Source organism: Maniola jurtina, chromosome 4 (genome assembly GCF_905333055.1).
Source record: "Maniola jurtina chromosome 4, ilManJurt1.1, whole genome shotgun sequence".
Lineage (NCBI taxonomy): Eukaryota > Metazoa > Arthropoda > Insecta > Lepidoptera > Nymphalidae > Maniola > Maniola jurtina.
The window spans coordinates 6,132,317-6,159,388 of record NC_060032.1 but is presented as its reverse complement, the minus strand read 5'-3'; the positions used below and the strand labels follow the sequence as shown (position 1 = coordinate 6,159,388).

General features: G+C 34.2%; 1 protein-coding gene across 1 annotated transcript in view; it reads right to left on the bottom strand.

Annotated features, from left to right (window-relative positions):
- LOC123864982 (extracellular sulfatase SULF-1 homolog) overlaps positions 1-27,072 on the bottom strand; it is a 106,925-nt gene that overhangs the window by 11,958 nt on the left and 67,895 nt on the right. Inside the window, exons 5-10 of the mRNA XM_045905807.1 lie at positions 16,927-17,078; positions 16,107-16,276; positions 11,393-11,531; positions 10,912-11,099; positions 10,666-10,830; positions 10,005-10,197 (exon numbers count right to left, since the gene is read on the bottom strand). Of these exons, the coding sequence (XP_045761763.1) occupies positions 10,005-10,197; positions 10,666-10,830; positions 10,912-11,099; positions 11,393-11,531; positions 16,107-16,276; positions 16,927-17,078 (1,007 nt within the window). The remainder of the gene's footprint in view (positions 1-10,004; positions 10,198-10,665; positions 10,831-10,911; positions 11,100-11,392; positions 11,532-16,106; positions 16,277-16,926; positions 17,079-27,072) is intronic.

Below are 27,072 nucleotides of genomic sequence, written 5' to 3'. Positions count from 1 at the left end.
TGATTATATGGATGCATGGGAGAAATATAATGAAACAAAGTTACCAAAACATTCGATTTTTTTTAATAAACTCACAGGTGAAAATATTTCCATTGAGGATTACGAACACGCTTTAAAAATATGGAAAACTTTTGGTATAAAAAACTTAGGAGAGTATACAGATTTATACTTACAATGCGATGTCTTATTACTATGCGACGTTTTTGAAAAGTTCAGAAATATGAGTTTAGACTATTATAATTTAGACCCCTGCTATTATGTATCATCTCCATCTTTAAGTTGGGACGCAATGTTGTTATATACTAAAGTTGAGCTTGATTTGATTTCTGATGTGGATATGTATCAGATGTTAGAAAAAGGTATTCGAGGTGGTTTAGCCCAGTGTTCATTGAGATATGCTGAAGCAAACAATAAATATTTACCATCCTACAATAAAAATGAGTCAAGTACGTACTTAATTTATTTAGACTGTGTCAACCTTTACGGTTTTGCTATGATGCAAAAAATGCCAATGCGTGACTTTAAATTTTTAAATGAAAATGAAATTAAAAATTTTGATGTAAGGAACATTTCTAAAAAAAGTCAGTGTGGATATATTCTCGAGGTAGATTTATGTTATCCGGATAATATTCATGATGCTCATTCAGACCTACCATTTGCTGCGGAAAAATATTCTCCTGCTCAAAATCAAAGCAAAAAATTGGTGGCAAATTTATATAATAAACATCGTTTTGTTATTCATTATATGCACTTGCAAGAATGCTTAAAGAATGGTTTATTGCTTTTAAAAATATACAGAGTGCTATCTTTTTATCAGGACAACTTTTTAGAGCCTTATATTTTTTTAAACACAAGTCTCAGACAAAATGCCAAGTCTGATTTTGAGAAAGACTTTTTTAAAAAGCAGAATAATTCTATTTTTGGAAAAACGATAGAAAACAAAAGGAAGCAGGTTGACGTAAAACTAGTAAACGTTTGGAGAGATACTACAAATAATACTAATAAATTGAATGGAGCGGAAAAATATATTAGTGCACCACATTTTCACAGTTTATCAATTTTTTCTGAAAACTTAGTAGCTATTCAATTGAAAAAAACAAAAATTGTCTTAGATCGACCAATATATATTGGATTCACGATTCTTGAACTGTCGAAAACGCATTTGTATCATTTTCATTATTCGGTCATAAAAAGAATCTATGGAAATAATGTTCAGTTATGTTATACGGATACTGATAGTTTACTATATCTTGTAAAAACTGATGATTTTTATGAAGATATGAAAGATAACATTCATTATTTTGATACTAGCAATTTTGAAGATGATAATATTTTTAATATGCCGAAAGCTAATATGAAAATACCTGGATATTTTAAAGACGAAATGGGAGGAGAAATCATTTCTAAATTTGTTGGTTTACGCGCAAAATTATATTGTTTACTTTCTGAGAAAAAAACTATCAGTAAAGCAAAGGGTATCACGAAGCCTGTGACAAAAAAATTAAACTTTGAGAAATATAAGAAAGCCTTATTTTGCAATGAAAATATAAGAGATGATATGTTTGTCATACGATCAAAAAATCATCAGGTTTTTACTCAGAAAATTAATAAATTAGTATTAAATAGTGATGATAATAAAAGGCAAATAATGGAAAATGATTTTAAAACTTTGCCTTGGGGGCATTACAGCACGATTCTTTAGTAAAAATATTATGCTAAGTACCTATGTATTTTACAAATTTTTATGTGTCTAATTTTAATATTAGTTTTAATGGTAATTTAGCATTTAATAAATTTGATTAAGTTTACCACAGTGTTTTATTTCAAATAAAATCACAACATATTTTATATTCCCTTTATTAATTCAACCAATTATTTACATTACTTCATAAACTTAGTACTTAACATAAGATTAACGTATTATAAAAACTTACTACTTAATGGAAAATATTCGGACTACAACTTACTTGCATGATATGAAAATATAAAATATACTTTATACTTTAATTAGAACTCATTTATGCTTTTTATTTTTACAATCGCAAAATAACAATAAAATAATATTAAATTTAACTATTCAGGCACACTTAGCTTTTGTATAATCCTATTAATTAAATCTTCTGTAGCATCCATCATATTGTCATAATTATCACTCACTATGTACTGTACACTCAAATTAGTCTTTGCACTGTTCTCCTGTTCTTTACTATCAATTTCAAGTATTTCAATTTTTATAATGTGGCTTCCCTTTGCTTTATTTTTCCGTATAACAAAAGATGAATCTGGAGCTGGTGAAATCACATGATCTATTTTTGGAAGCTTCTTTTTTAAAGACAATTTATTTTTCTTTTTTATGGTTTTCAAACTGGTGTTATTTTCAAGTGTTTCATTATTTTTTTGCTCACGTAAAGCTTTCAATCTATTCTCTTCTTCTCTTTCTAAAATAGCATCCAAGTCTTGAGCTCCATAAAATGGATTATTCATACTTGTGTTTCTTTCGTCATCCGTGAAATAAAAGTCCGACATGATGCTGTAACAAAATACAAAATTTTATAAATATAACAATAAAACAACATTTATAAAAATATCAATAAACAAATTCTAAAATAGAAAAGAATACAGTCAAAATATTATATAAGTAATTTTTTTCACTAACCAGAAGCGAGTGAGTTCCTTGCGTGAGAAGATCTGGGAATGAAAATTGTTTAGTAACAAATCTATGGAGTCAAGTTTTCAAAACAATTGTATATACTTGTATGACATTCGTCCGCATTATGCAATCTCTAGCGACATGTTAGAACCTGTTTAATATTAAGTTCTTACGAATTTCAATTTCATACTATTATCACAAGGTTTAAATTAAAATGTATACCTACATTTTAATATAATCATCGACAAATAATAGTGCGCTAGACAAGTGCGAAGTGAAACACGAATGTGATACCTACAAGCAATACCTTAAAATTTAAATCAACTAGCAATAATATGAAGTTATTTAATAAGTTGCATTTTTAAAATTATCATCAATCAGTAATATGAAGTTGATAAAACAGGCTGAATCATTAAAAATAAATTATATAGATGTTGAAACACCACCACCATGCTTTAGCCGACATAGTAAACTTCTACCAAACACAATTCGATGCATAATTTGCGGACCCTCCAACTGTGGGAAAACAAATATTATGATAAACTTATTATTGCACGAAAATGGACTTAAATTCCAAAATGTTTATATTTACTCAAAGTCCACTTTTCAATCTAAATATTGTTTCCTACAAAAAGTTTTTCAAAATACTCCAGATGTTAAATTTATTATGTTCAAAAATAGTGAAGAAGTTATTTCGCCAACTGAAGCCTTAAGAAATTCTATTTTCATTTTTGACGACGTGACTTGTGAAAATCAAGTTAATATTCGAAATTATTTTTCGATGGGCAGACACAAACAAATTGATTGCTTTTACTTGACCCAAACATATTCAAAAATTCCTAAGCAATTAATACGTGACAATGTTAACTTTTTAATTATTTTCAAGCAAGATGATATAAACTTAAAACATATATATAAGGAACATGTTAATTCTGATATGAGCTGGCATGTCTTTAAACAATTGTGTGCAAGTATTTGGAAAGATCCGTTTATGTTTTTATCAATCAACAAAGATTGCGAACTAAATAACGGTCGGTACAGAAAAACATTTGACATATTCGTGAAATTCGACTAACAATTTTACAATTATATACCACATACGAGACACAAATTTAGTCAGTCAAATGAGAGCACTGGTAAGAATACCTACCCATATTTAATTTAAAAATGGAAGCCGTTGTAAAGAAACAATTAATTAAATCAATTGAAACCATCAAAAAGAAAGCAAAACAAATGCGTGAAGAAGAAGATGATTTAGAACTAAAAAGGCGCAAACTTTTTAAATCCATAACGGATCCATTAGAATCCATAGTATTGCAAAAAAAAGAAAATAAAAACAATAGTCACCATGATTTACCAGATACATGTTCACCTTCAACTTCTGATAAAATTAAAAACATAGAAAATGATGATAAAAATTATGTAACACCAAAACCAATAACTTCTACCCAAAATTTTGAAGAAATCGAAGAATTCTATACTCCATCTCCAACGCCTGAAAAAAGCAATGAAATCTATAATTTGAATGTACCTTTTGGTGTACGTAATGAAAATAGTAATTTAATGATTGGAAATACAAAAGTAACATTTTCAGATGGTGATGCTCATAGCAAAAATATGATGGCTAAAATAGGAAATAGATCCTATGAAGTAACCCCAGGTTTGGCAGAATTATTATTTCAGAGTAAACCAGATGTAAAGATTGTATCTGATCAAGATAAATTAGTATATAAAGATATTTTATGCAATACTAGTGCACATAGGAGAGATTATAACCCTACGAATCAGATTAAAGGCGATAAAGGGACAAAATATACTAAAATTGTGAAACCTCTCTTTACTGATAGTGAATTAAAAGAAAAAAAACAAGGTGGTTTTATGCCAACTCTTAAAACTTTGAAAAAAAATACAGATTTCATATACTGGGATGATCCGAATGAGTTAGTAGATAGATTGAAAATTTTAATTGCTTCAAAAGATGCTGGCAACACTAGTCATGACAATGAGATTATATCAATAATTGAAGAACTTAAAGAAGCTGGTATAATAAAATAAGTATATAAAAATAAAACCTGGTTACATTTTTGCTTAGTTCTATAAACACTGTTGAACATGAATGTCAACAAGTTTGGTCATCATGTACACAAGAAACTGAAAATGGATAGCTCTGCCTTAGAAAATATCTTTGATGCTCAACATAAAATCATCAAACATGTTGGTACACCCATTGACCCAAACGACTGTGCTACTAAACTATATGTTGACAAATTCTTAGATGGGCTCTATATACGATTAAAAACAGTAGAGGAAACATTGTTGCAGTTAAAATCAGAAATAAATAGTCTAAAAAGGAATATAGAAGGTGTAAGTCGTAAATTCAAAAAATGAGCAAAGATAGTGTAGTAAATGAAATACATAAAAATGTTAGGAAAAATTTTCCTCGAAGACATGTTATACTTAAAGACATTGATGATGTATGGCAGGCCGATTTAGTTGATATGCAATCATTCTCAAAAGATAATTCACAATATAAATATATTTTAACAGTCATCGATGCTTTTTCAAAGTATGCATGGGCATATCCGCTTAAACTTAAAAATAAAGAAACTGTGACTGAAGCATTTAGTAAGTTACTAGAAAAAGGTCGTGTTCCCAAAAATCTACAAACTGATTTAGGAACAGAATTTTATAATAGTTGTTTCAAAAAATTATTACAAAAATACGGTATAAATCATTATTCCACTTATTCCACTAAAAAGGCGTCAATAGTAGAAAGATTTATAAGAACGTTGAAAACTAAAATGTACAAGCAATTTAGCTTGCAAGGGAATTACAAATGGAATGATGGAACCCTCGAGCACATCATGAAAAAATATAACTCCACATTTCACAGAACAATTGGTACAGCTCCAGATAAAGTTAATGAAAAGAATAAACAAAATATACTAAAAAGATACAGACTACTACAATTATCAGCACCATCGCAGAAACGTTCAAAATTCAAAATTGGAGATTATGTAAGAATAAGCAAATACAAAGGAACTTTTGACAAAGGATATACTCCCAACTGGTCAACTGAAATTTTTAATATAGCTCAAGTTCAAAACACTCATCCAATTACTTACCTTCTAAAAGATGCAAGACAGCGACCTATTTTAGGATCATTCTATACTGAAGAATTACAAAAAACAAAACATCCTGATATATATCTTATTGAAAAGGTTTTAAAAACAAAAGGAAATAAATTATATGTCAAATGGTTAGGTCTGCCGCCTAGTGAAAACAGTTGGATAGATAAACTAAATCTTTTATAAACACATTTTATGTTAACAACTTTCAGTCTCTTATTATCTACGATACTGAGCAGAGTTCTCTTTTATTAAAAATGGAGAAACAACCATCCAAGCGTAAAATGACTTTGAGAAGAAAATCTAACAATTTGAAAACAAGTAATTCTGGTGCTGGTTTTAAGAAAAGCTTTAAGGATATTGTATCTCGCGCGAAAAAACATATCCATAAATTGAAACCTAAATGCAAAAAAGCTGCAATCGAATTAGCTCTTGCTGCTGCTAAGGAATTAGCAGCGACATCTTCAGTTAATGTACCGCGTATAATACCCATACCAAAGACAGGTGGGGTTTTGCCACTAGTCCCCATATTTGCAGGATTGTCTGCCGCGGGCAGCTTAGCGGGTGGTACTGCTAGTATAGTGAAAGCAGTCAATGCTATTAATTTAATGAAAAAAAAATTTCAAGAACTAAAGAGACATAACGAGAAGATGGAAACATTGTGTATCGGAAAAGGATTATTTATAAAGCCCTATGGTAATGGTTTGGGAATATACACAGCAAAGGAAAAAAACTGATTCGGCGGCTACCTAATCGTGCTCTAAGTAACTTGGATATTCTAAAAATTTCAAAAAATATTCCTTATTTCAGAGGTGTATTTATGAGAAATGAACTTCCAAAATATCCTTTTAAAAAAGAGTGTGGTATCATCAACTTAGATAGCTCTGAAAATCCTGGAACTCATTGGGTAGCCTATGCAAAAATAAATAATTACATTGAATACTTTGATAGTTATGGTAATTTGAAACCGCCTAAAGAATTTGTAAAATATGTGGGAGCGAATATTAATTATAATTATGACAATTATCAAGGATCTAATTCTTATAACTGTGGCCATCTATGTATCAAATTTCTTATTAATTTTTGGAATAAAAATTGAAAATAAATAGATGATACAAAAATATGTAAGCTCATTTAACCATCATGTCTATTACACTCACGATCGTGGGTGAAAAATCTATTCTAGAATCATTTTACGCCCCTCCTCTTATTTTGGAAGACGAATATGAGTGTGGCTTAGTATATTTTTCTGCATTTAATTCAATTCCAAATGTAGACTATAATAATAATGTGTTTGAATATGGAGAAGAGAAAAAAAGAATTCTTATTCAACCAGGTGCTTACGATTTACAAGATTTGTATGAATACCTAAAAGAAAGAGTTGAAAATTGTGAATTACAAATAAAATCTAACATCAATACAATGACATGCTCTTTGTACTGTACTGAAACTATAAACTTTAATTCAGAAAATAGTATTGGACCTATGCTAGGTTTTTCTAACGAAAAACTAAAAGCAAATAAATGGCATGAATCTACAGAATCCGTTAACATTCTACCACTGTCTGTCATAAGGATCGAATGTGATCTTGTACAGAGTTCGGTTCTCCTTCACATATTATTTATGAGTTTGTGCCAAACATTCCTCCAGGTCATAGATTTATAGAATCTCCAAGTAATGTGATATATTTTCCGGTCAAAAGAAAGATAATTTCATCAATAACAATAAAAATTTTGGATTTGGAAGGCAATAATATAAATTTTAAGGGCGAAACTATTGTTTTGTGTCTTCATTTGAAAAAGTCAAAATGATCGTATTTAACAAAAGTAATTATTATAAAGAGTATAACCCAACTATTAAGAAAGTTATTACCAAGGAAAGTGTAAAACAAAGAAGACGTGTTAGAGTATATAAAAAAATTCATCAGAGTAATAAACAATTTCTTAAAGCCCTCGGCTTCAAAGTATGAGCCTCCTTCAGATCAACGAATTACCTGAATTCGATAACTCTATCGAGAGTTATGAGGTTCATACATATAATCCATACAATAACAGTTTCAATGAAAATGATGAAATTCGGATACCTATTCACCAGCAAGATATTTACGTGTTACCATCAGCCAGTTCCATTTACATTGAAGGAAAAGTTTCGGTGACTCATAAAGATCAAGCTGGCAAAGTTCAAAAGAAAAGTGTTGACTTCAGTAATAATGCAATTGCATTTCTTTTTCAAGATATCCGATACGAAATGAATGGTGTTGAAATCGATCGTATTAGAAATGCTGGAATAACTACAACCATAAAATCTTTCATTTCAATGAATAGCGGTGACAGTAAAGCGGCTGCTGCTTGGGGTTGGAATATAGACGGATTTAAAAATCAAAATGGAAATTTTAATGCTTTGATACCCTTAAATAAGATTTTAGGTTTTGCTGAAGACTACAATAAAATAATAATAAACTGTAAACATGAACTCATACTTAACAGAGGTAGTACTAACATAAATAGTGTTGTCATGGGTAGCGATGATATTGTAGACATTGATATACAGAGAATCCAATGGCGAGTACCACATATTAAAGTATCAGATCAGCAAAGATTAATACTTTTAAGGAAATTAGAAAAAGATAATCCCGTACAAATAGCATTTAGAAATTGGGATTTGTATGAATATCCATTATTGCCAAAAACTACCAAACATTCATGGGCGTTAAAGACTGCTTCTCAATTAGAAAAACCTCGATATGTTATATTTGGTTTGCAAACTAATAGAAAAAACGTTAAAAACAGAGACAGCACAATATTCGATCATTGTACATTAACCAATGTCACATTATTCCTGAATTCCCACTATTATCCGTATGATGCTTTAAATCTCAAGTTTGAGGAAAATAAATACAGTATATTATACGACATGTACACCAAGTTTCGTCAGTCGTTTTACAACCTTCCTATTGATCCACTGCTTGATCTTCATACATTTAAAGAAATAGCGCCTTTATTTGTCATAGATTGTTCCAGACAAAATGAAAATTTAAAAACTGGTCCAGTTGATGTTCGTCTGGAAATAGAAACGTCTCAGGAAATTCCAAGCAATACCAGCGCTTACTGTTTAATCATAAACGATCGTCTTGTGGAGTATAGGCCGCTGAGTAACATTGTTCGAAAACTATCATGAAAATTATTGTGGACGTTCAAGGTTTTAAAAATGATCAAAATTACTTTCTGCCTAAAGAGATTGCTATAGTGTATAGTGATCGAGTTCAAGTTTTGTTAATAAAACCGCCATATCCCTATGAATGGCTAACAGACACAGAAAAGAAACAAGTTAAATGGATTGAAAAGAATAGAAAAATATTATGGAGCGAGGGAATCGTGCCTTACGAGACCTATAAATACCATCTAATAGATATTTTAAAAAATAATGATATTTATTGTAAAGGCCTTGAAAAGCAGTTATGGTTAAAAGATATATTAAGTAATCCTAACGTACATAATTTAGAAGATAAAGGATGTCCTCGTTTATTAACATTGTATGAGTTGTATAATTCACATTCTGACATATATAGTTGTGTTTATCATCCGACCATCTGTGCGCTGAAAAATGTAACTTGTTTAAAAAAGTGGTGTATGAATAATAAAGTTTTAGATGATTAAATATGCTTGTTTAACTTCCATATACCTGCTTCTTTTATTTAATTTACTGATTATACTCGTATTGAAAACACAATATTTGGTGTAGGTTGTTATAGCCAAATAGTTGTTTTTCATGTTGTAAAAATATTACATTTGAAGAGTAATTTTAAAATTCAAGGTTTCTTAGTACCTATCTAGTTTTATCACCATATTTGCTCGTGCAAATAGAATGAATATTTCGTTCTTAAACCATGTGAATAGTTTGTTCAAAATACGGATAGTTGATTAATTTTTGCTTGGATTTAGCTACACTCCATTTATTTAATGTGTTGTTGAGGACAGTAGTTTAGAATTGGGGAATTCTGTATCAAAATTGGTGGCGATTTTGGATCACGGCGAGCGAAGCAAGCGAGCGTAGCGAGAGTGATCCAAAATCCCCACCAATTTTGATACAGAATCCCCAATTCAACACTACTTGTGACAGACGGACATAGTCGCAACATAAGGGTTCCAAACCCTATGTTACCATTTTGATACGAAACCCAAAAAACATGAAGATGGTTTCTGAAGTACTAATTAAAGTATGCTTACATTGTCTTCTTCATCATCGTCACCATCGAGCTCTAGGAAGTCATCGTCGGAATCATCGTCAAAGTCACCACTTTCTGATGATGACTCTAGAGGTGGTGCCGCAGTTGCTTTCTTCTCGTTCATCTCTCGAGAATATTTCTGAGCTCGTAAACGTTCTTCCATCAAATGTGCTTGAGTTTCACGTCGACCGGAACTATGCAAATAAGAACATTGCTTTCAGAATTTCATTTGTTTCATCTCTTTCCGACATTGCTATTATGTATGCTGAGTCTTCGATATGTAGGTTCTTGTTTATGTATACACTAGACTAGAGGATGCCCGCGACTTCGTACGCGTGGATTTAGGTTTTTAAAGATCCTGTGAGAACTGTTTGATTTTCCAGGATAAAAAGTTGTCTATGTCAATTACAGGGATCCAAGCTACCTCTCGGTACCAAATTTCATACAAATCGGTTAAACGGATGGGTTTTTTGGAAATCGCGTGGGAACTCTTTGATTTCCGGGATAAAAAATAGCCTATGTCCGTCCCCGGGATATAAGCGAACCCTGTACCAAATTTCGTCAGAAGCGGTTAAACTGTTGGGCCGTGAAAAGGTAGCAGCAAGACAGACAGACAGACATACTTTCGCATTTATAATCATCTACACTCTAAAGTTGCTTACCTTTCAACAAGAAATGTGTCAGGCCAATGTGCAGCCGCTGCTCTTCGTCTTCGTGGTTGCAACAGTGGCAATAGAGATCTTCCGTCCATGTGCGCAGGTGATGCTACTCCGCCCATGTCTAAAAACGTCGGTGCTAAGTCTATGTTGAGTACTATATCATCCACGCTAAAAAAAAAGACATAGTTCAAACGAACACCTGTATAAAAAGCGTCCCAAACCAGTTAATGTAACATGTTTCATACTCACACAGTCCCCGGTTCAACTCCAGGTCCTCGAACGAGAAACGGCACTCGTATATCAAACTCGAAGGGAAAGCTTTTGCCTTTAACCAGTCCAAATTGACCCAGATGGTATCCGTGGTCCGACGTGTAGACGAGGTACGTGTTATCTAGCTCGCCTAGCGCTTTGAGCTCCTGGTACACACGTTCGACAGCCTGCAATTTTACAACTGATGTAATCGGCTTTCCTATCAGAATTTATGGTCGAGCATGATTTACAATTTTACAAGCAACATTCGCGATGGGGTATCTTTCTGAGAGCATTTGAAGTTTATTTTATCACAAACATACTCGCGCGACTTTTGTCGACCTCTGGCGAGACAAGTTGGTTTTTCGTATGCTCTTTCGTTCTTTATCTTATAACCCAAAACAACGTCAAGTGGAACTTTACCAAGTCAATAATTTTACGGAAAGGTTAATTAATTATTATTATAGATATGCAGATTTACCATGTCCACACTCTGCAAGGTTTGCAATCTTTTAGTCATCAATAAATCAGTGAACTGACGATGTATTGGTTTCATCTTCTCAGTCACGCGTAGGATCCACTGCTTATCAGGATTCGGGGCCATATCGTAAGTTGGGGTGCTGAAAGTAACAAGATTGATCTTTTGTAGCAATTTCTTCTGACAGCATTCTTTCGTAGAGCAAAATTTTTGAATACAGCTAAGAACCTAATTAATCTCTAAATAATCTTTAATTATGATAAAGAGCATTATAATTGGCTTTTATTTTTTATTAACATCGGCACCCTCCTGAGAATGGGGACAGGTTTATGGGCCACACAAAGCGCTGATGGTTGAATATTAAGAGGGCTCTCTCCGTCACTCGTTTCCACTCGTTTCATACAATCGTAGTTCCAATTTCATTTGAATACTAAGCAACCTAAGTCCATGAAATTTTGCAGACATATTCTAGAAACTAATATCTATGTCTGTGGTTTTCCAGATTTCTGTTAAAATATTCGGTTTCAAAGTTACGCGGTCTTAAAATTTTCATACAAATCTTGGAGCCCCTGTAATTTTAAAACTACATATTTTTAGAAAAATCTAAAACACCACAGACGCAGATATTAGTTTCTAGAATATGTCTGCAAAATTTCATGGTCTTTGGTTGCTTAATATTCAAATAAAATTGGAACTACGATTGTATGAAACGAGTGGAAACGAGTGACGGAGAGAGCCCTGTTAAAGGAGCCGCAGTTGGTCTGGGATACGACACCGGTTATCACCGCAGCGCCGTCATCCCGTCGCACGCAAACTTCCAGTGGCTTAAATGCATGCGAATATTATTTCTGCCGTCCACGTCCTATAGATATTTTAAAAAACCGTTACCTGCAAATCATAGTTTTTGAGTATCGCCAAAAATGTGGTGATTTTCAAAAACTGATCTGATATAAGTATTTTAAATACGAAAGTGTCTTTGTTGGTTTATTGGTTTTACTTCAATCACGTCGCAACGAAGCAACGGACTGTTAAAGACCTGGAGAGCATCGATGTCTGGAGAGTGACATAGGCTACTTTTTATCCCGAAAACTCTAAGAGTTCCCGCGGGATTTTTAAAACCCTAAATCCACGTGGACAAAGACGTGGGAATCGTCTATTTGGCGCAGAGAGCTTGCATCCTGGATACAGACATAGATTCCAGGATAAAGACAACTTTTTATCCCGGAAAATCGAGATAACATGTGAAGATCACCAACCCACGCTAAAAATGCAGTAAGTAGATTGTCAAAGAGCAGTGAGATTGTTACAGGAAGAAGGTGTTGTTGTTTGTTACAGGTTTCGGGACGTTTCAGGATATTAAATCCTGTTTATAAATACTACTTGAATATTATTTTATAATTTTTCCTACGCATAATTTCACGTGCTGACAAATAACAAGAAATGTCCGATAATAATTATTAATTAATGCGCTCGCGTGGTTCTTAGCTCGGGCGGCATCTTATGTTACAGTCGGCTTACATTAAGCCTTTGCTTTTATTTTAGACTTTGATATTGCTTTTCGATAATATTCAAATAATTTTCGCGTATCCAGACTTTTAGAGGCACTAATAAAATGTCAACATGGACTTATGCCTTTTCCATAGTAATACTATAAAAACAGCGAAAGTGTGTCAGTCTCTCTGTCTGCTAGATTTTCATGACCCATCCATTTATATAAATATTGATTTTGACGAAATTTGGTACAGAGATAGCTTGCATCCCATGGCAGGACATACCTATGCTAATTTTTGTCTCGGAAAATCAAAGAGTTCGCACGGGATTTTTAAAATCCCATTATCTAAATGGACAGAGTTGTGGGCACCATCTATTTGATACAAAGGTAGCTGACATGGTAGCTGGCATCCCAGAGACGGATATAAGTAGGTTACTTTTTAGCACGGAAAATTAAAGAGTTCCCACGAGAATTCCTTGCGGACAAGTCGCAAAATAAGCTCTTCTCGGTTTGCCAGGCGTAGCTTATATCATGCGTTTTTAACCCTCGACCCAAAAAGAGGGGTGTTATAAGTTTTTACGATAAAGTATTTTGCTCACAATTTCGTATTTTAAATATTCATTTGCATATTTATCAATACGTCGTGAATTCCGACAGCTTTGACAACTTTCTTGGTGCGAGGAATATTTGAATTTAAAGGCGCAGCTGTGACAATTTCTGTCGTGAACACGCTGCACGAAACAGACTGTTTTCCCGGCGAGAGACTATTTGCGAATTGCCACAAACATACCAGCTGATGCCCGCGACTTCGTCCGCGCGTAGTAATTTTTAAGCTTTATGAAATTGATAATAAATAATAAATGCTTCATTATTTTGCACCCATAATATTATAAATGCGAAAGTGGAGTTTGTTTGTCCTTCAATCAGGCCGCAACAGATCAACGGATCAACGTAATAGAAAGTGACAAAAGCTACTTTACAAAACAACGTACAAAACACGTAATCAAAGAGTTACCACGCGATATTTGTTAAAGAACCTAAATCGCGATTTTTAATAAAAGTCACGAAGTCGCGTATATTTAGGTACCTAACTATCGCATGTTATACATAAGTAGTATTTTATCATCTGAAACTTTTATTCAACGTCTAAACCATAAATCGAACTACGTTAACAACTAAGATGCCTGCAGTATAAATATAAAGTAAGGAAAACGAAAATTTTGATTCGCCCAAAACATTAAAAGCGCGGTCCATAATACCCGGGCTAAATAAATATCTTATGAAACATAAATCAGCGAGCAAGGCTGAGTGGTGGTAAAATTATTCGGGCCACTGCGAAAGTACGAAGTTGGGTACGTGAAATTTCCGAGTAGCAAAAAACAAGGTCGGTTCAAGGCCCTGCTTTTTACGTGAATTCGCGGTTCCGTTGATAATGCGCGCTCTTCTGAGATCCAATTATGAAACGATTTGTGATAAGATCTAAATTGGTTACGCGTTTATTACGATGTAATATGGTTGTTGGATTTAAAATTAGCTTGTTAGTTGTATGTTGACAAACGAGTACTAATTCCGAACGGTTTATTTAATTAGCCTATCTGTGCGGCTGTCCTTTAAAAAAATATCAATACTTAGTTAGTTGCATTTCTTTCTGGCGTTTCGCGGAGTTTTTCGGCAGTTCAAAGTAGAATGTATCTAGTTAGTCTAACCTATACCTTCTTATGTCCATATCAAGTAATTTAAAAAAAAAAAACAAAGTTGGTTTAGGTGCTCTTGCATTTGCTGTAAATATAATTCAGTCATAGTGTTCAATTATTTATTGATAGTGCTCTTATACACAACATCAATGCCAATTCAAGACCATTTTTTGGTGGCTTGCAACAGATTCTTCAGTCCAAGTTGAAGAATTTCTTGAAAACACAATGTAGCATGTCTAAGAGGTTTTTGAACGAATGCGCGGAAACCCTAAGAGCTAACAAGTTCTTAACAGAAGAAAGACGACTGCAACCTCAAAGAATTCATAGCAATTAGTGTTTTGCCAAAATGCTAAGTGAACATTGCTTAAAAGTTGACACAGCTTTAAAAGCTAAGCATTGGTGTGAATAAAGAATTTATTGAATGGAAATAAATGATAACCTAACGAAGGTATCCGTTAAGAAAAGATTTTTGAAAGTTCAATCCCTGTAAGAGGAAAAAATAGAAGTTTGTTTGTTTAAAAAAGTCTGCCAGTTTTAATAGATAATTTAGTGAAATCCAATAAATGATAACCTAGCGTCCTAGCATATAACGAAGTCATCCGCTAAACAAAATTTTTGAAAGTTCAGTCCCTATAAGAGGAAAAATTTGAAGTTAGTTTGTTGTTTGAAAGAAAATTTGTATTTAGCTTTTCGGTTGAAAATGTAAAGATACCTACGTGTTACAATTTTTGGAAATTGTAGGGATAATAGAAGTTAATTAAAGTGACTTTCACATGTAGGTAGAGGGTTATACAAGAAGTGATCTAGGCTACAAAGGATTTTTGAGAATCTAATTCCATGCGGACGAAGTCGCGGGAAAAAGCCAGTATGTGATTGTGTATATGTTTACACCTTTTGATTCATCAACATCATGTTTGTGACGATATTCTGTTCAACTAAAAATATATGACTGCATGAGAACTGTATTAAAAATGGGGGTGATGAACCGTCGTCGTCCTTTTAAATCCTGCTTAAGATGGCGTCTTATATGTATTACGTAGGTAGATGGAATGTTGGCGAATGAATGACATTCCTAGGAGCTCCTCAGACTTGCAGGTATTTTTGAATGAAAATGCCAGTGACTCTGCATATTACGTGTGAGTATGGCAGCTTGTTAATGGAGCCACGTATCTGCATGTTTTCGAGTCGTTTTGTTGTGGCTTAACAGTAAAGGTCGTTAACCGATGTGAACAGTACCTTTAAGTTTTAAAAGCTTGTAATTTTAGAAGATAACTCTAATGGCTACTCCCAAGCGGTGCCATTTCTGTTTAAGACTACTTAGACTAAAACTACATTTTACTTAAATAACAAACTTTCACGAACATTCAGCGTCTCAAATCTATTGAAGTATAAGTTGTAACAACATAATGCTTCATTGTAGTATCCAAACTGATTTAGATACATAAGATATTTACCTTTAATTTAGAAATTGAAAATTTTATATACTTATTCACTGCAAAGTCTGTACTCTGTATGTTATTTTAATACTTACTGATGAGTAGTGACGTTAAAGAAGAGGTGAGAGTACTGGGGAGCAGAATCCTCAGGTCCGTGGGGTGCAGGAAAGGACATCACAAGAAGAACAGGCTTCCTTGAGAACCTTCGCTTGGAAGCTCGAAGGAATGCTATTGAGTCGTTAGCTATAAGGTCCGGATAGTAATCCTGAAAAAACACTTCACTAAAATACTACTACGATTTTCCCACTACTGAACACAGGCCTCATCTCGTGCGTGATTGAACTCCAGACCCCCCGAAATAAGAGGCCGAAGTCTTAGGCTGACATCTATAGAGCCCACTTTGACTTTGCTTAGACTTACGACACTGTTAAAACGAGACAACGTTATACCGCTGGCATATATCTGTCTCGTCTTAAGGGGCATGAGACGGGCCTGCCCGTGAAATTCAAATATAATTTGATTTATCGCAATTTGTAAAGAAATTAGCTCTAGTATCGACTATTCTCACAAATTAGTCGATACTAGAGCTAATTTCTTAAACTGGACCCTTTCAAGTAAAGATTTTTATATAAACTTGTGAGGATGATACTGCCATTGTCGCAATTAAAATGACATAAGCCTATGTTGTCGAAGCCTACGTTTACGAATTGCGAAAAACCAAATTAAATTGAATTTCGCGGGCTGGCCCGTTGCATCCACCTTAACTGAAACTTAAGTCTAACGAAAGTCAAAGTGCGCTCTATAGATTTCAACCTTAATCACTACGCTATCACTGCTTAAAAATGAATGATATGTACAAAATAGGAAGGTAGGCGGATAATAAATAGGTAGGTATAGAATTATGTACCTACATACCTTATGATAGTCATCGCCATGTTTAATCCTCTTCCCATTCATATTCACACTGTAGTTGTAATATTTTGAGTTCATGATGAGTCCACCCCATTCGCGCCAACCGGGTGGGATGTAGGAGCCGTTGTATTTGTTCAAGTATTTGCCGAAATAACCTGAAGCAAAGGATCAAGCTTAACTTTTGTCTGCAAATGCATAGGGTTGGATAAGGTGTCCGATGGGTAAGTAAAGCAAGATTGTTATTAGTCCGTCCTGTAAGTACACAAATAAAGATAAGTGTAAATTAAAAATTTATAACACCCCCGACAAGTGAAGGTTACAGTTACTAGAAAAGAGCTGATAACTTTCAAACGGCTGAACTGATTTTCTTGTATTATAGCTAAGAACACTCTCGATTAAGCCACCTTTCAAACAAAAAAAACTAAATTAAAATCGATTCATTAGTTTAGGAGCTACGATGCCACAAACAGATACACATATACACAGATACTCACGTTAAACTTATAATATCACAAGAGATCGCGCTGGGCACGGAGCATACAGATAGCTTTTTTGAAAAGGATTTTTGAAAACGATGAACAAAATGTTTGCAGATGCAAGTAAGTAAACACTTTCTGAGTGCTATTTTCTCGAAATCATAAAGAAATGCTTGCTTTTAAAGTTTTTATAAAGTCAAAAACTATCGCGTCTGCAATCGATAGATAATAATAATCACAGCTTAGGTAGGTACCTGTCACCTTGCAATACAAGCAGATGCAGTCGGATGAATGTTTTCGAAAGACATTATTTGTAAGACAATAGTAGGTACCGAAATTTTAATTTCGGCCTCAGAGATGCCATGTTGAAAGGCGAGGTTTTTAATTTTCCCGGCTAGCGCTCAGCTAGGGTTGTCGACTCAGAAAAATAAATCTGACAGGCGAGACAAATTAATAAATACGTTCACGAATATCCACACTAATATTATAAAATGCGAAAGGTCTGCTAGATTTTCACGGTCCATCCATTTGACCGATTTTCATGAAAGTTAGGTACAGGAATCTGCTACTTATAAAGTAACTTACAAAGAAAGCTTATATTCCGAAGAAGGACAAAGCTAGATTTTATCCCGGGAAATCAAATAATTTTCACCGTATTTAAAGAAATCTAAATCCACGCCGACGAAGTTGAGGGCATCATCTATTTATTACAGTGATAGATTGCATCCTACTTTACAGCAAGGCTACTTTTTACCCCGAAAAATCAAAGAGTTTCCACAGTTTAAAAAAAACCGAAACTTTTCGCGGGTGAAGTCGCGGCATACTGTATACCTACTGTATAAAATAGTTTAAATGTCAATGTATTTCTCCTAAATTTACATAAATAACACATATACCTACCTATGTAAAAGCTTTTAATCTATTTAAAAAAAAAAACTCAATTACGTTGATAAATTAAATATATAGAGTAGCAATTTTAACGAACCGTTATTGCGATCTTAATCAAGAAACAGAGATATCTATGCCTGCCTACACAAAAGTATTATTTTATTTCAAGACTGAAAATATAAGGGCAACCCTATGTAGTGTATAGCGCCGATCAAGCGTTGATTACTCCGCGCGGGAACAGTCGTCTTAAATTGTAAGCAAAGCCGTATTTCCATGCTTAGTACATAGGTATTACTTATTGTAGGTACATAAAAATTATTTTGCTATAATCCGCCAACAGAAAAAATCTGTATGGTCAAACATGCAGTTACAAGCTAAGCACCGCTTACCTCCCCATTTTTTCTGTTGGCGGATTATAGCAAAATAATTTTTAACTGTTTCTTGCTAAACATGAACTTCCGCAAAGTAACGCCTGATTCTATTCAATATTGTACATAATATTTTTAAAGATTTTACTGTCTGCAAAGCTATATGTGCAAAACTACATCAATCATTATTACAATCTCAATTGTTGTGATTGGCTGAATTTATATGCTATTTTTTTTTTCTCTTTCGTCTGGCTTTACAAAGATTAGCCAATGTCAAGTTTGTAATTATTTGTAACAAGTTAGTTAAACTATACAAGTATGGACCCCGTCTGTGCCGGCGCTCGCCGACATACGCACGGCACCCCCTTAGAGCGCTTTCCAGTCAGTTTTAACAAAAAAAAACACTCCAAAAAGGCAGAGCACGCCCGCCAGCTAACACCAACACAGACGAAGTCCTATGCTATTCTTATTGCATTGCGACAATGCACTGTAGCCATTAGAGAACCATCATCAACCAATCAGAGGTGATTGCGATCGTGACATTGTAGCTGTCATTTTACCGTCATCGAGCACCAGAGTATTGATAAGCGCGATGCATTCGAACAATAATAATAAAATCAATAATACCTCTACCAACAAGTAAATTTAGTTAGTGCCTAAATGCGAACTGCCTACATTTTCTCCGAAACTGTGTAATTAATACGGTCAGCTGGTATTCGGTGAGTTCCGCCGTGTTGAATGAAATCTGAGTATTAGTTTTAAGCCGGTATAACGAGCTTTTGCACAGTGAAACATTAAATACAAAGTAGCAGCCAGTATCTCAAAACATGCATGATGCTTTCCTTCTCCCCTTTTCCGATCTCGTTTTTCTTAACTCAAAACTTATTTTTACTATAGTACATAAGTAGGTACATAATATGCCCCTTGATTTTTGCATAAGTGTAAATTAAAAGTTTATAACACCCCCGACAAGTGAAGGTTACAGAAATAACTAGAAAAGAGCTGATAACTTTCGAACGGCTGAACCGATTTTCTTGGATCATAGCTAAGAACACTCTCGATCAAGCCACCTTTCAAACAAAAAAAACTAAATTAAATTCGGTTCATTAGTTTAGGAGCTACGATGCCACAAACAGATACACAGATACACACGTCAAACTTATAACACCCCTCTTTTTCGGTCGGGGGTTAATAAACTGGCATATTTTAAAACGTTTTCATCGAAAATCTTTTCAAATTCGGGCTAGCTACAAAAATATTCAAATGCAATGCAAGGCTTACTGAATAGGAATTTTGATTATGTAGATGCTTGTACAGCTCAAAATAATCTGGGTGCAGCTCATTGTACAAGTATCATTCGAGTCACGTATCTAATCTCGGACTAGCTGTCGATGTTATCAAATTGCTGTCATGTTATGTCATTCAAGAGAACACGTCTAGTCTTCCCCAAAAATATGAAAGCGCAATCAAAAAGCACTCGACCTCACTGATGTAGTGGTGTGCGGTTTGGTCTTAAGTGGGAGGTTCCAGGTTCGATTCCTGACAGAGACAGTTTGCGAATTTATAATTTCTGAGTTGTCTCTGGTATGGTGAGAGGCTATGCCCGTGGCTAGTTGCCGCTCTATCGCCAAAGCCGTAGCGTCAAGCAATTTGGTTTTCCGGGTAACCTATGCCGTATTAGTTTAATAAAAACTGTAATACGCCCTTCAAGTTAGCCTACTTCTATAACTGCATAATCACTTACCACCAGGTGAGATTGCTGTCGTGAGTCAATGGTTGACTAGTAATGAATTAAAAAACAGAATTTTGAGAATTAGTGTGAAACTGCTATTTATACGTACCTACACACTTCAATGTAAAGGAATTGATTGTGTAATGAGTCCTTTCAAGTAGATAATTAATTATGATCTACTGAAGTAATTATTTAGGTCGTGATATCAGATAACATTATGCAGCACAGTATGTAAATTAATGCCGATAAATTGTTTGTACTTATCAAAACCGGTTTTACTTAAAATACCATTAAATGAGTTTCAGATCCTTTCAGATCTTTGTAATTTTCCTTTGCTTACCTAGCATTTGTTAATAAAGAGGACAGCCTTCAAGGGACCTATATTAATTGTCATGGAATTCTGTGAGCGACCCAGTTTTACTGTTTACGCCGACGAAGGAATTTCATTTAGGTACTGAAGCCCTCATTTTCTATTGTATTCCGAGGACTTTGACCGGTCCCTTTGCTTTGACCCCATAATTCAACATTTGATAAGTATTGTGGTCCATTAATCAATTAAGTCTTAAATTGGTTACGACATACTAATAACTATAGTGATCTAAATTGGTAAATTTATGCAAGTGGCTCTATAATTCGAGAGACAGATTCCTCGTTCCCATAAGGCACAAGGTACTTCGTAACATTTATCTTAAACTTTGATTATGATTGTATTCCGGCAAAAGCAGATCACTACTTAGAATAATGTATGAGAGCAAATAGATACTGAAAGTTATAAGGAACTTCTGAGATTTCATCATGATTTAAGTCAGTAAGAGCTAATTAATTGGAGCCTAGAGAATAATAGAAATCGGTTAGCAATTAACTAGTAAGTATATCCGATTCAGTGGCAGTAATTGGCCGACAGCTTGCAACAACTTATCAAAATGTTCGAGATTTCACCGAAGTAGATCCTAATTTACCAGTCACAGCTATTTGTAGTTCGCGTTCAATTTCTAAGGAGATAGTGAGTCAACATTTCTAGATAACTGCGATGATAGCGTTTAAGCACTAAAGTGTTTATTTTAGGTCCCAGCAGCTGCAAGTTACGCTTATTAGTCCTAACACTGGGTAGGTATCTAAGCTTGATTCAATAATAACTAATGTCCAGAAATTTCATTTGCTTTAACTATTTTTCACTAAAGTCTAACTGATTATGACATCAGAATTGATCATTGAATCGTATGAACAGCTCGAAGAAGTTACAAAAATATCTGTTTTGTAGAATGAAACGATTACAAGTGTAAATTAAAAGTTTACAACACCCCCGACAAGTGAAGGTTACAGTAACTAGAAAAGAGCTGATAACTTTCAAACGGCTGAACCGATTTTCTTGGATTATAGTTAAGAACACTCTCGATCAAGCCACTTTTTAAACAAAAAAAAACTAAATTAAAATCGGTTCATGCCATAGACAGATACACAGATACACACGTCAAACTTCTAACACCCCTCTTTTTGGGTCGGGGGTTAAAAAATTGTTACAGAAGGGGGATTAGTAAGCATATCTTAATATCAAAAGTAGGTTAAAATAGTTTAGAAACTAAAACCTAGTTTATGAAATTTTATATGAGAATATTTAATGTAAAAAGTCGTTATAAAGTAAAAAATTCGAAATATCGCAAATTACAATCGTTTATTACAATGCCTAATAGAACGCTGTCCTGTAATAAATTGGCGCATTTGTCGGACTTAATTACTAGTCGCTACAACTGAATAGTGAAATTAAATCAATAAATGAAAATTTATGTTGCGACATTTGCGTAGGTGCTAATGAAAACCGTCACCCACTGGGCGTTATTAGGAATTCAATCATTTACATAATACAGGCACGTCGTCGCATTATCAAAGAGTAAGTCATTGAGAAACACCATGTCATTCATATAAATTCTGAATGGGTTGCGAGGCAGTGAGGCGCCACGTGCTACGCCCACGAGGTGAGATGGAGGAAGTGCCGTCCGATTTGTACAGTCTAACCGCTAACGCTACTGATTAGATTGGTACAAGTCATGAGCGAATAGAGACTACGTGTGCCACATCAGTAGGTACCCATATTATAAATGCACAATTATAATGCGTGTGTTTATTTATTGGTTTGTCCTCCAATCACACCGCAATGAAGCTACGTGCGTTTTGTAATAAAGAGAATCACGTTTCGAGGTCGGCATACTTCGATATAAGTATACTATACTAAGTACATTTTTCCTTCAAGTACGCCATAACAGATAGCTGGTGATTTTTTGCAGAGTGATAGTTGAGGAACTGTAGTGACGTAAGTAATAATAATAATAATAATAAGCCATTTATTTCCCAAATCATTACAATTATTTTCTAAGTATAGGTGCTTTTTTTTTACATTATTTTACAGACTAGTTTTATAATTATGTTATCTATAATATGTTATAATTATATTATATTATGTATATGTTACTATTTATATATTACATGATTCTTAAATAATTTCATTATTATCCAACAAAATATTAAAAACACATAGTATATCAAAACAATAAATAAAGTCAAAAAAAACGGGCAAATTATATCTAACAAAAAATATGACCTTATTCTATTATTTAATTCGTGCGATTTATATATAATATTATGTCATCTTTCAGTTTAATTTACTATAATATGTACTATTTATTATACAACTAATTATTATTATCTATTATTAATAACAACATATTAAAACGTTTTCATTATTGTTTAAACAGAAGTAGCAAAATATCAATAATAACTCATTATAAAGGATTGTAAAGGATTATGCACCTATTATTATTTTTAGTTTGGTTTTATTTATATTTTGGGTACCCATCTTTGGGTGTAGGCCTCCTCCATCTTGCTCCATTGTGATCTCTCCGTGGCGAGTCTCGTCCAGGTAGGTCCTGCTACATCCTCGATGTCATCTCTCCAGCGAGCGCGCGGTCGGCCACGCGGCCGGGTCTGGTCGCGCGGCCACCAGTGTAGTACAAGCTCACTCCACCGACCGTCTCTAGCGCGAGCCACATGGCCAGCCCATCTCCATTTCAGTTTACATGCGAGCTCCGCAGCGTCAATAACCTGTGTTCTCTTCCGGATATCCTGGTTTCTCTGGCGGTCGCTTAGTTTTATGCCCAACATACTTCGTTCGGTCGCCCGTTGAAATATTTGTATTTTCCCTATTATTCGCTTTGTAAGCGCCCAAGTTTGACATCCATATAGTAGCGTTGGGAGGATTGTAGAGTCCATTGCCTTCTTCTTCAATGATACTGGAATCCTAGACTTAAAAATATGTTTCATTGACCAATATTTTCCCCAAGCAATCTTAATTCTTCTTTCTACTTCTTTTACAGAATGGTCGATGAAAGATATACTTTGGCCGAGATATATGTACCTTTCCACGTAATTAACCGTTTGGCCTTGGATCACCGTGGGGATCTCTGTGCGGTTAGTCATTATGCAGGTTTTGCTCGGGTTCATTTCTAGACCACATTTTTGACTTGCATGGTCTAAAGTTTTGAGCATGTAGTAGAGATCCTCGTGGTTTTCGCTTATCAGCACTATATCATCGGCGAATCTTAGATGATTTAGGTACTCTCCATTTATTTTTATTCCCAAATTTTCCCAGTTCAATTTTGAAAAAATGTGCTCTAGTAGAGCTGTAAATAAGTTCGGTGAGATCGGGTCCCCTTGTCTAACGCCTCTCTTTATGGGGAATGAAGTGCCCATCCGATCCAGCTTTACAGTGGCTCTACTGTTTTGGTAAATTGCCTGTAGCAGGTCTATGTATTTCGTCTCTATCCCTTGATGTTTTAGCGCTCTCCAAAGGGCCTCGTGTGAAATAGAGTCGAAGGCTTTCGAGTAGTCAATAAACGCTATGTAGAGCGGCAGTTTATATTCATTGTAGCGCTCTATTATTTGAGATATCGTAAATATATGGTCTGTAGTGCTGTACTTTGGTCTAAAACCAGCCTGTTCTCTAGGTTGATGGGAATTTAGAGTTGGTCTTAATCTTCTCAAGATGATATTTGTAAATAATTTATAGATAGTTTGCAGTAGACTTATTGGTCTATAGTTTCCAATCTCTGAGGGGTCACCTTTTTTATATATTAGGGTGATGATAGCGTTTTCCCAGTCTTTCGGAATACAGCATGAGCTCAATATTTCGTCAAATAGTGGCGTAAGTATGGGAGTTAAGGGATCGATAATTGCTTTCAGGATATCATTTGTAACTCTATCTTGGCCAGGGCTCTTTGAGGACTTTAAGGAGGCGATGCTCGCTCTTACTTCGCTTATTAATAGTGGTAGAGGGTTCTGACTGTTTTCCGAGTGTACGTCTACAATTTCCGGGGAGCTTGCTCTATGTTGTAAGCTGTATAGGGTTTTGTAGTAGTTAGATGCGATCTCTATCAATTTATTTCTATTAGTCACTTTATTACCATCTTTACTTTTAGCTGAAGGCATCCATTCTTTGCTCTTTTTTAAGCGCTTGTCAGAGCGTTTTATTGAGCTTTTTTGTAGCAGTTCCTCTTCGATTATTTTATATCTGTAGTTAATTTTGTTTCTATTAATGTTTTTTCTAATTTTTGTGTAGAGTTTAGTTAGTCGTTTTCTTTCATTTTTAGTTCTGTATTTTTTATTCTTTAATTCTTCTCTTTCTTTTATCAAGTTTTTGAGCTGCGTTGTAAATATAAACTCATTTTCAGCTAGATTGTTCTTTTTGGGTATTTGCTCAGTACTTTTTACTATATGTTGAATCAAGTCTGAATATTTTTGTTGCATGTTTTTATTGTCCATAGTGTAATCCTTTCTTATTTCTTCAAAACACTGTCTTAATTTTTCTCTTTTTGTAGGCGTTATATCCGATATAGTTTGTCCAAAAGATGTTCTGCTCTTTTTTAAGCTGACTGATATATTATAACTTGCTCTGAGTAGTCTATGATCCGTAGAGTATGTAGTTCCTATCACTTGAATGTTGGATATTGCTTTCCGATTTTTTGCCAGGATATAGTCTATCTCATTCCGAGTTTTCCCATCTGGGGAGAGCCAAGTCCAACGTTGTTTAGCTTTCTTCTTAAAAAAGGTATTTGTGATATAGAGCTCGTTCTGTAGACAATATTGTATAAGGAATTCGCCTCTATCATTCCTTTTACCATATCCCCATTTTCCGACGACTCTACCGTCTTCTGAAATCGGTTGTCCGATTTTGGCATTAAAATCGCCTAAGATTATGGTATTGGGAGGTGTATTTTCGAGACTTTGGCTTAGGTCGTCATAGAATTTCTGTAACTCTTCTTCTGAGGCTTTTTCTGTAGGTGCATACACTTGAATGCAGGTTATATTCATGCTTTCTATTGTCATATCTAATCTTGCGACTCTATCAGATATAGGAATAAAATCTGATATTTGTTGTTTCAATGCCTTTCGAATCATGAATCCGACTCCGTTAAAGCCGGCTCTCTCTCCCTTATACATTAATATATATTTGCCATATTCGAGGATTTTCAAGCCTTCTTTCTTTATTTCTGACAGGCCTAGGATGTCCCATTTAATACTTTGGAGAGAGTGCTCTAACTCATTAAGCCGTCCGTCTGTAGCGAGAGATCTTATGTTATATGTACCAATGTAGAGTGTACTATTGATGGAGGGTTTCGGTCTAAGACTCCCACGGCGACCACCCGTACTGGGAGCTGTAAAGTTTTGATATATATTTGTTATTTTAGTAGAGCAATAGAGAGGGGCCCTTCCCGTATCCTATACATTTTCTTGATATTTTCGCGTGCTGTCTGTCTGTCTTGGTTTCTGTAATAAGTAGTCTGTCATGTTACTATGTTTATTTTTCTTCAATGTCGGCTTAAGGGATCCATTATTTGGGTTATTATCTGGCGACTGGGATAAATTTCTTTTGTTTGCTGACTGTGGCAATCTGTCATTTAAAATTATGATTTTGTTATATTTTATTATGGCATTTTTCCCTTCATTTTTTAATTTCTGTACTTGTTCGTTAAGAATTTTTCTTTCATTTAAAATTTTTTTCGAGTAGTCATCTTTCATGTAGTATGGTGTATCTCTCAAATTATTTTTGTTTTTCATTATTTGTATTTTTTTATTTACTGTTGTGAGAGACAGTAATATTGGCCTTGCCTTTACCCCTTTTTTGCCTAATCTGTAAAGGCAGTCTATGTCAGATGGATTAACTTTAACCGACATGATTTCGTTCGTAGTTTTCAGTATTTCCTTCTCCAAATCGTCATAGCTTTTTTCTTGCTCTTCCATCCCGAAAATTATAATATTTTTCTTTCTTATATGTCTTTCAATGAAGTCCAAGCGTTTTTCCTGTTCTTCAAATTTACTGCTTAATTCGTTGTATTTTAGATCAATTTCTGTAAATTTTTTATTTATAGTTTCCGTTAGGCTTTTTTCCATAGTCTCTAGCTTTTGTTTCTGTAATTGCATATCCAGTTGTATACTTTTTAATATTTCTGTGATTTGTTCCATTCTGAAATTTTATTTATTATTTGGTTGCGGTATTCTATAATAGTAAACGTGATAACTTGTCTTGCAGACTAGATTTCACGCGACGTAAGTCGCCCTCTATTGGCACGTACTATCGTTTGGGTTCGTATCTAATTCTGACCGGTCAATATTTGCTCACTGCACGCTACTTATT